Source organism: Vigna radiata, chromosome 8, assembly GCF_000741045.1.
Source record: "Vigna radiata var. radiata cultivar VC1973A chromosome 8, Vradiata_ver6, whole genome shotgun sequence".
Lineage (NCBI taxonomy): Eukaryota > Viridiplantae > Streptophyta > Magnoliopsida > Fabales > Fabaceae > Vigna > Vigna radiata.
In genome coordinates this window covers 11333923-11344937 of record NC_028358.1, presented here as the reverse complement: position 1 = coordinate 11344937, position 11015 = coordinate 11333923, and the positions used below count along the sequence as shown (strand labels likewise).

The 11015-nt window shown below is 33.6% G+C and overlaps 1 protein-coding gene across 1 annotated transcript; it reads right to left on the bottom strand.

Moving 5' to 3' along the window:
* Positions 1–255: 255 nt before the first annotated feature.
* On the bottom strand, positions 256–2473 carry LOC106770213. Its single transcript, XM_014656036.1, has 4 exons — positions 2082–2473; positions 1772–1862; positions 1604–1666; positions 256–1401 (listed from the first exon to the last, which is right to left on the bottom strand). Exons 1-4 carry the CDS (start codon positions 2471–2473, stop codon positions 256–258), a joined length of 1692 nt encoding a protein of 563 aa, XP_014511522.1.
* Positions 2474–11015: the final 8542 nt, after the last annotated feature.

Below are 11015 nucleotides of genomic sequence, written 5' to 3'. Positions count from 1 at the left end.
GATCCAATGAGATAAGATCTAAATTTCTCCAGTGCATAGACTATAGCCAAAAATTCTTTCTCTATGGTAGCATAATTCAATTGGGCTTCATTTAAGACTTTACTAGCATAGTAAATAGCATGAAATATTTTTTCTTTTCTTTGACCCAATACTGCACCTATAGCATAGTCACTAGCATCACACATAAGTTCAAAATCTTTATTCCATTCTGGAGCTACAATTACTGGAGCAGAAATTAAGTTTTTCTTTAAAACATCAAAAGCTCGCAAACATCTCAAATGGTGTATCCTTAACTAGCAGATTACTCAATGGCTTACCAATCTTTGAAAAGTCCTTAATAAATCTCCGATAGAAACCAGCATGGCCTAAGAAACTTCGGATTTCTTTCACATTTGATGGTGGTGGAAGCTTTTCAATAACCTCCACTTTGGCTTTGTTGACTTCAATCCCCTTAGACGAAATTTTGTGTCCCAACACAATTCCTTCAGTGACCATAAAATGGCATTTTTCCCAATTCAAAACAAGATTTGTTTGAATACACCTTTTAAGAACTGCATCTAAATTGGTTAAACATCTCTGAAAAGGATCTCCAAATACCGAAAAATCATCCATGAAGACTTCTATGCTTTTCTCCATAAATTCTACAAAGATGGCTTGCATACACCTTTGAAAGGTAGCAGGTGCATTACATAATCCAAATGGCATTTTGCTATAGGCAAATATACCAAAAGGACATGTAAAAGCTATTTTTTCTTGATCTTCTGGATCTACCACAATTTGATTATATCCAAAATAACCATCAAGGAAGCAATAGTATGCTTGTCCAACTAATCTTTCAAGCATCTGGTCCATAAAAGGTAAGGGAAAATGATCCTTTCTGGTAGCTGTATTCAACTTTCTGTAATCTTTACACATCCGCCACCCAGTAACTGTTCGTGTAGGAATTAATTCATTTTTTTCATTATGAATCACTGTCATTCCTCCTTTCTTCAGTACCACTTGAACTGGACTTACCCATTTACTATCAGATATTGGGTATATAATTCCTGCTTTTAGTAACTTCAACACCTCCTTCCTCACGACTTCTTTCATAACTGGATTTAATCTTCTTTGTGGTTGAGCCACTGGTCTATAATCACTCTCCATAAGGATCATGTGCATACAATATGTAGGGCTTATTCCCTTAAGATCTGCAATTGACCAGCCTATAGCACCCTTATTTACATTTAGGACTTCCACCAACTTTTCTTCTTCTTTTGGAGATAACGCCTTACTAATAATGACTGGTTTCCCTCCATTAGCTTCCAAAAATACGTACTTCAAATGTAGTGGTAGTTCCTTTAGTTCAAGCTTACTTTCTTTTACCTTCTCTTTGGGATCAATTCTTTCAAAATTTTGTTTCTTCCAATTCACGAACACATTCTTTAATCATTTTATCTTCTTCATGTAAATCCTCACATTCATTAATGAGTGACCTCTCCAATGCAGATGTATTTCGTATTCTCTTATCTTGCAGCATACAAAGTTCTTCCACAATGTCTATTTGGAAGCATGACTTTTTATCTCTAGGATATGACATCGCTTGGAAGACATCAAAATTTACCTCTTCATCCTGTACTATGACCTTTAGCTTACCATTCTCCACATCAATTAAAATCCTAGCTATCTTCATGAAAGGTCTTCCAAGAATCAAAGGTGCATCTCCATTTTCCTCCATCTCCATAACAACAAAATCCACCGGGAATAAAAATTTATCCACTTTAACTATTACATCTTCGGCCACTCCATATGGGTATTTAAGGGATCTATCTGCTAATTGAAGAGTCATTTTCATTGGCTTCAGTTCTAATCCTCTAATCTTTCTAAACATAGAAAGAGGCATTAGATTAATGCTTGCTCCCAAATCAATCAAAGCTTTCCCCACTTCTAACTCTCCAATAGTGCATGGAATGGTGAAACTCCCTAGATCTTACAATTTAGGAGGTAATTTCCTTTGTATGACTGCACTACAATTTCCTTGCACTTTAATGGTTTCCTTCTCAACATACTTCCTCTCAGAAAATGGTATGGTTATTTCCAACTTCCTAAAAATCTCCATGAAGCGCTCAAACTGTTTTTCCTTCTCCTTTCTTGAGTATCTCTTTGGATAAGGAAAAGGTTTAACATACTCCTTTTCTCTCAATTTTTCAACTTCTTCTCTCTTATCACCCTCAATTTTTTTATTTATCATGTCTTTTTCTCTCGCCCTATCTTCCTCTTGCTCACTCTTTTTTTCAACACTCTCTTTTTCTACTCTTCTCTCCTCTAATACTTTCCCACTTCTGGTAATCATTTCACATGCCTCTCTTTCCTCCCTTTGACCAACATAGAACACATTACTCTTCACGACTTTTTGAAAAGTCTCTTCAGAATCTACACTCCTTTGTATAGGCATGAATTGAGGCTGCTTTGAACTTCTTGAAACTGTTATCATCTCCTATGGCAAGACAGATAATTTCTGAATAATTATATCCAGTTGTTGAGCAATTATCCTATTATGCTTCATCATAGAACTATAATCTTGTGATTCAGGAATTTTTTGAACAGCATCAGCATTTTCACTCTGTATTTCTTCATTATCTGCCATACTTTCAATCAACTCATAAGCCTCATCCTCAGTTTTCATTCTGATATCCCCTCTGGCTGCAGCATTTAACATCATCTTTGATTGCATGTGTAGCCCTCCAAGGAATGTAAGAACTATGGTTGTCTTATCAAACCCATGGACTGGGGTCTTCCTTAACAGGCTTTTAAACCTATCCCATGCTTGCCCAAGAGTCTCTTTCATGCCTCGTTTGAATGATGAAATTTCCAGTCTTCCTTGTGTAATTTTGGACTGTGGAAAATATTTCTTGGCAAATTTTTTAGCCACCGTCTCCCATGTAGTAAATATCACTTCAGGGAAGGAATTAAGCCATGTCTTAGCATTGCCTCCCAATGAGAACGGAAACAAGCTAAGCCTCACTCTATCATCTGATACACCTGCCATCTTCATTGTATTGCATATCTCACAAAACGCTGTCAAATGGTCATAGGGGTTCTCATTTGACAGGACGTGAAACTGATTGCTTTGCACCAGGTGTATAAGTGATGGATTCATCACCATGTTGGTCGTTTGATCTGTAGGCATGGCTATGCTGTTAAAATGGAAAGGACCAACCGCATTTGATTGGTCTGCAAGAGTGCGTCTTGGAGGAGTTCGTTCAGCCATCTCCTCTGTTCTTCTAACTAGTGAAGGTGATAGTAATCTTTCAGGGGAAGGAAACAAATCCCTAGATGGGCGTCTGACTCTCCTTCTCCCCCTTGCCTCGCTTAAGCCTTCAAGAAGAGGTTGTGTATTTTTCTTGCTCCTAGTATGTCTGGGCTCCTGCTGCATGCACAAGAAACACAAACCCTAGTAGCACTTTTTTTATATAAAAGAAAAAAATAAAAAGATAAAAAGATAAAAAGATATATACAATCAAGTCAAACTTAATCAGTTTACACTACTAGATAAGTTAAACCACGAGTCCCCGGCAACGGCGGCAAAAACTTGTTAAGCCACTAGCAAGTGTACCAGATCGTTATCAAGTAATATAATTGGTAAACCCAATATCGTTCTTCCCAAAGGACTCTTAGGCCTTACTTTTCATGTAAACAAATTGCGTAAGACTTGAGAAAAGAATTAAGTTGGTGGTTGTATGCAAAGAACGAAAATAAACATGCAAATGTAGTTGATTCAATTGGTTTTAAGAAACTATGAATGAATGGTGTTGTTGGGGTTTACAATTTCATCTTATCCACTCTCACATATCTACTTTTCTTATTTACTTCACTTATTTATCCAATTGCCATGCAAACTTTCTAGCCTACCCTTAACCTAATCCCTTGGTGAAAAGANCCTATTATTAATTACCGGCTTGCTATCCCTAGCCTCCCCTAGTAACCAATAATGCAATGTGAACGGAAGCAAAATACAATTGATCATCCTACCCTTATCCCTAGGTGGTATTAGCATAATCAAGGAATTTCTCACCAGTTCATGACATTATCGTACGTCCCCGTATCAATAAAGACAAACAACATTTATTGAATGAGTTAAACAATAAAAGCATTAAGCATATATGAGAACCCAACAATTGATAAACAAGTATATGACAAGCATATGAAATAAATAAGAATTTGGATATATGAGAGTTTCAAAAGATTACATTGTTCCCCAACAACAAAGGGTTTAGTTCACCATTGTCATGGTGAAACTAAATGAAAATAATGAAAGAATGGAAAAGCAAAACCCTAGATTTGATAAAAAGGAGCCTAAGCATCCAAGAAATCTTCTCCAAGGAGTGTGGAATGGCTCTGGTGTTTCTCTCTGCCAAAAGAATCCCCTTTTGATTCGCACTGGGGCTCTATATAAGCCCAAAAAGATAACAGAAAGATTACAGAATCTAGCTAATAAAAACAGACAACCGCCCAAGCGCCTAAGTTCACCGCTCAGCGGTTTCCCTCTTGCCGCTTTGACCGCTCAGCGGTTAGTTTTGCCGCTGGGTGGTTTCCCTCTAATCGCTCTGAGCGCTCAGCGGTCCATTCTGGCGCTCAGTGTCTTACTTGACCCTTCTTTTCATTAATTTTCTCCTTCTTTCATGGGTCTAAGTCTACCTTGCTTCACTTCCATCTTCAATTCACCTTAAAACCCTGCAAAACAATGTAAAACAAACATAATATCTCTAAAACCAACTTTTGACTATCACAAGACACAACTAAGTGTTTTACTTGAATTAAAGCTCATTCTAAGCCATAAAGGGTGTGTTTTACTATCAAATTTAAGTATGAAAATAACGGTTTTTAGACCGTTATCATAATTCGCCTGGAAAAAATCAGAAACACTCGCTATTAACAAATTTCTTACAAAAAGTGATTTTATAATGAGTTTTCATTTTATAATTTTTGTTTTATCTAATTTTCACAAACATAATGACATGAGAAGGAAATGGTAATTGGCCTGAAGGTTTTTTAAGAGATGACGATTCAACATCTGCAGATGATGAAATTATAGAGGTTAGTGAAGATGATGAAATTGAAGAGATTTTGAATGAACTTTTTCCTGAAGGGGAATATGCCAATGACTCAACTCTTTACAAAGGCAAATTGTTTAACGACGAGTATTTCTAATATTTTTTTTTCAGTTGGATCTACCATAGGATGATAGAGAAAAGGTTGAAGTGAGAGATATGAAAGAGAAAGGGTTGAGAGGAATGAGAGAGGTGAGTAAGGGTTTGGGGGTTTCTTTTTTTTTTTAGTTTTGAGAATGAAAATCATTTAAATATCCTTGACTTTAAAACTTAGAATCCATAACATATGAGGGTATTTTTGTCTTCTATAATCCGGTACACATTGTTAAAATGTACCAATTGAAAAACAGGCGTACGCGCGTAAACAAACCCATATATATATATAAATTAATTTTAACAAAGAGTTTGAAATAATTTAGATTGTTTCAATTCATTCAATTTGTTATACACTAAAAACACTACATTTTATATTGGTTATTTTCATTAGTACAAAAATAGTGTAAAACGTCGAATATTTTGGGCCTTTCAAGTCGAATTTGAGGTCGACGTCATATCGGATGAAGTTAAATTGATGTCAAATTTAAAAATTTGACGTTAAATTAACGTTGAATTTTATCAAATATACGACGTTAAATTAACATGCATTTGTATCAAATGAAAGAAAGATTACATGTGGTGGTTGTCAAACTTCGTTTGAGAAAAGTTTGAACAGAGAAAAGGGTCTCACGCTATGACAAAGTGAATGAATTTTCAATCTCCTACTTAAATTTTTATTGAATTCACTAACCTTTTGAATGGAACATTGAATTGTATATGGGGCTTCAACGTATTATTTGTCAGTCAAAAGCTAAAGAGTTACTCCCTTTTTAATTCTTTTTTTCTTTTTTTCTTTTAAACCACCAATTACATCAAATTCTATGGGTATTCGACGTATTATTAGTCAGCCAAGAGACAAAGAGTTACCCGTTTTTTTTTTCTTTTAATCCAACAATAAGCGTCAAACAACTTGGGGGCTTCGACGTTTTATTTGCCATCCAAAAACCAAAGGTCCCTCCTTTCCTTATTCTTTTTTTCTTTTTCCTTTTTAACCTCCCATAGAAAATCGAAGTCTCTAGGAATTCAACGTGATGGGCATTAGAGTGGTTGAGAGCATTAATTGTGTGTTGTTACTAGAACATTAATATTACGTCCAATTTGTTGGGTTCTTCATCCTAGAAGCCAAAGATCGCGCCTTTTTTTTTATTTTTTCTTTTTTATTAAACCAATATTACGTTGAATTACAATTCTAAGCGACGTCCTATAATTTATTTATTTACAAAAATGCTACCGATCATTTTTAACGTTGGCTATTCAGTGATTGGACGTTGAACGTGTAACGTTATACGTTGTTTTTGCACTAGTATTTATACCTTTTACACTATCTACAACAACATAAGAAGTGAAGGCAGTTTTATGCTCTTGTCAATAATTGTGGAAATTGACCTTACCACGTGGATTGGTTTTTAAAACAATGTAGTATATATGTTAGTTAATTGCAAAAATGTCATTGTTGCTTATAACAATGGTTCTACTTTAACCAATTTAATAAGATGTGATTATTTCTCATTTGTTCATTAATAACTTTTAATGTTTAATTTATTTCTATAATAGTTCAAATCAATTCATGTTTTTTTTTCTTTTCTTACTACTTTGTTTGTAATTATAACTTTAGTTGAAATTAATAATATCTTTTATTTTTTATTTTGAGTTTCTTTATTATGACATTATTGGATATCACATTCGATATATTATTTATTTTGGATTTAGATAACTCATTGGTAAATTTTTGATTAAAGAAAACTTAAAAATGTTGTGTTCTCATATTTTCGTCTTGGATTGTTCGTGCAATTTCCCAATCAATGCAATGCAAATGGTTGTCACTAATCTTCTATTATTTATCAAGTTTTCACCTTTAAAGTGATCATGATGATAATCACACTCTAACAATTTAAATCAAACGTATAATAGTATTTTGTATGTTGACATTAACTTTAGCAATTAGGTAGTAGATCATCATTGCTCCCCTTTGAATTTCATCGCTAAATGGTTTTATAAAACCATGTATCCTTTGGCTTAAATTAGGTGGTTCTTAAGTAAGGTTGTAAGATGTTGTTAGGGATGTTTAAGTCGACAAAAGGTTTCTTTGTATAACATGTTTGTGAGAATTATCCTAATCAGTCAGGATCATTAGGACTTTGAATCTCATGATAATAACTAATATCAACATTAGGTCATCTTTATGGAGGCGAATCCTTCAAAGTCCTGGATAAAAAAGGTAATTCAGTGAGAGTCACTCGACTAGTTTGATGTTAGGGTAATAAAAAATTTGTGTATCATTTTTTAAAGGAAGAAGTGGCCCTTCCACATACAAATTTCTTGATTGTTGAAATCATTGTAAACTATTTCTTGATGTTCATATTATTTTTATTGCTGTTGATAATGCAACCTTGATAACTTTTATTTTCAGATGTATGTTCAACTAATGCTGGTATAATTTATAATGTGTATATTTTTCTAATTACCAAACTTTCACCAAGTACTTTATACAGTGCATTCACTAGTAAAAAATGACTTTCTAGCGTGCATATTATGGTTCGGTTCACTAGAAACCGAAGCATAATATGGTAAGGTGACATTTTTGAAATTTTCACGAATGTATATGCCTTAATGCAAACACAACCGAAGCAATAAACCATATATGACCTCAGTTCCCCAAGAAATTGGTGTCATAAGGTCTGCCAAACTAACAACGCACAAACTTTTCAATTGACATAAATATCTCTGCAGGACATTTGACCCAGGTTCCCTAGTGAACCAAAGCCATAACCCTCTATAAAACTGACATTCTCTAGCTTTTTGCAGACTAAATCTCTATGCAAGGACTTTTGGCCTCGGTTGTTTGCAGAATCAAGGCGGTAGACCCTGCAGAATCTCTTTGACCAACTACAACACCCTAACGTTTCAATTGACAACCTTTTTCAAAAATGGTTTATGATCTCAATTCTGCAAGGAACCGAGGACATAAACCCTTTTCAAAAAAGGTTTTCAGTTAAAACGTTATATTTTATGAGAGATTTTTTAGAACCTTTGGCTTCGGTTGCCCTGCCAGCTGAAGCAATATACCCCTTTTGGCTTCGGTTCATTTAGAATTGAGGTCATATGCCCTCTACTGACCTATTTTAAATATTTAAAATATAATTCTTTGTAGGTTATTGGCAGCGGTTGCTTAGGAATCGAAACAATATGGTCATTATGCCTCGGGTTGATGGAAATCGAGCAAAAAGGTTGAACGAAATTTCAAAATTGTCATTTTAATTTAGTTTTGAATTTTTTTCATCCAACTTTAGGCCTCGGTTGTTTCTAGAACTAAGGCCATAGAGCCCATACTGCTTTAGTTTTATTTATAACTGAGGCAGTATCCCTTACCAGGGTTAAATTTTCGCAAAAATGTGAACAATGTCATCTTCACTGATCATCTCTGCATTCTTTCTCTATGAAAAATCGTCGCGACTTGCGATTGTGCACTATCGTTTCCTTTTTTTATTCCGTTGTCGTCACTGTTGACATCGTTCTTCTTCATTTTTCCTTGCGCATGCTTTCATTCGATCAAATTTGTCTTTCATTGTCATGGTTAGAGCCATTTTCTTCCTTTTGTTTTGCGTTTTTGGATTGTTTTGATGTGTTTTTTTTATTGTTTTGGATGATCATACTTACTTTTTGTTGTATTTGTGTTTAAGTATTGTGCTTTTGCTATGAAATTTGTTTTGCTCCAAAACGTGGGTAGTCCATCTTTTCTGTTATTATATGCTTTTTATGCTTCCAGGTTCCTATTATTGTGTTTATTAATTTTCTTTTATTAATTTTTAATTTTTTATATGTTAGATATATGTAATTATGTATGATTGAACAGATAGAATCAAACCTTTAATACAAAAACAATCAAACTGATTATTTAAGATTATTTAAATATTGTAGATAATTTCAATATATTTACGTATAGATAAATTAAATTAATTTGTCATTAGTAATGAGTATGAGAGAAGAGTAAAAGAATTTATACAATTTGTAGAAAGTAATGAGATAAAAGTGATGATGAACAAAAGTTTTATAATTATAATAATAATTTATTGTTTTCTATTAGCATCAAAAGGTGAACACATGCTATTTCATTATAGTATATATTTAATGTAATAGTTTTTAGCATGTTGCGTATTTTAAATTAGACATTTACTATTGTTTGGAATATCAAATGTTGACGTTATGAAATATCACAAACAAACGCTAAAAGAAGTTATATAAAATAATTCATTAACTTTTCATTAAACACCTAACTTAAGAATTAATGACAAGTTATGCAGAGGCCAAACAACTTTTTAGTTTTGAGGATAAAGGCTAAATAATATCTTTATAGAAAATAAAATAAAAACTGATTAATTTTATAAAAATTAAGAATATATTTTATTATTATTATTAGAAATGCAGATTTCTTGTCCACTTTTTATGATGATGATTAACAAATGTTTGTAATTACAATTTAATTATTGTAATAATTATTAAAATAAAAAATAATGCTAAAATTTCAATTGAAATTATTAAAAATGTGAAAAAATATAAAAATGAATTTTGTTTATTAATTTTTACATTCATTATGGAGTAGTATTTTACACATATCATTGAATCAATAAATGTTTTTTTGTTTATAAGATTAAAAAAATCGTATAAAAGCAGTTAAAAATAGACCACACTTTTAATTATTATGAATTCCGATGAGATATTAACATAAAAAGAATACCTGGTAAATTTTATATTTTCATTGTATTATTTATTATTTCCTACAAAGTATATAAGATAAAAAAAAGTTGTCCAATTTTCTTACACTTTTATCCTTTGTTGTTCTCTTTATATTATATTTTTAATATTATTAAACGGACTTTAAGAATGATCCATTTAGGATCTCTCTGAGTTCACTACTAAACAACAAATAAAAATAAAGTCACAAACTAAGAAAATATTAACATGTTTTATTTTGAAGAAGTTTAACTTCTATTTGTTAGTGTTTTTGTATAAATTTTGTGAGACCGAGAGACTGACTTGGCAGACGCGTCTTTGTCTTCTTAGTCCTCTGCTTCATTGGCTTTCCGACGATTTGGATCGCTCGCTCTTATCTAGCCTTGACCGTTCGATGGATTCAGATCCTTGATCGAGGGGGAAGGTACCTGCTATGGCACTCTGACGCTCAAGTTAGACGTGTAATAGAAGAACCTTAGTTCTTAATTGAATGTTTCTAGGTAGGTTGTTACTCCCTCCACCACCACACATTATTTCCTGCACCTTTCCGTTACTTTTTTGTCCTTAAGTAACGAATGTCAATATTTATGAACGAATATCCGTTGAAGGATAAACGGATGTCGATATCTGTCCTCGGATGTTAGCATCCGTTTAAGAATCTAGGCGATCATGAATATTGATGTTCGTTTAAGAGGAGAGAAGTGGAAGAACTCTTTTGTTGTGTTAGGAAAAAACAAAGTAGCTATATTTTTTTTTTTGTCAGCGTACTCTTCCCTCCCACTTCTCTCCACCTTACCCATGTCGTCGCCTCTGCCGACTGATCGTCGTGTGTTCCTCATTCCACTGTCTAATGATGGAAGACGCCTTGAGGAAGAGGACCGATAGGCGCGATGCAGACACGATTGGAGTCCTCGAGGCTTCTCCGACGAAGAATACGCAGCGGAAATTGTTGAAGACAGCTCTAGATCGGTGAGAAATCGGAAGAGATCGAAGAAAAACCCTAAAATCATGAACGAACCCTAATCGGACATGACGAAACCCTAGAATAGTGAGGAATCACTCAATGAACCGATTAATCGGTGGAAATGATGATTTAAT

Coding starts and splice junctions, on each gene's coding strand:
- LOC106770213 (XM_014656036.1), bottom strand. CDS start 2,473: ATGATAACAGTTTCAAGAAGTTCAAAGCAGCCTCAATTCATGCCTATA. Junction 1,863..2,081: donor TTCATGGAGATTTTTAGGAA/GTTGGAAATAAC, acceptor TTCTATGTTTAG/AAAGATTAGAGGATTAGAAC. Junction 1,667..1,771: donor CATATGGAGTGGCCGAAGAT/GTAATAGTTAAA, acceptor CCTTTCATGAAG/ATAGCTAGGATTTTAATTGA.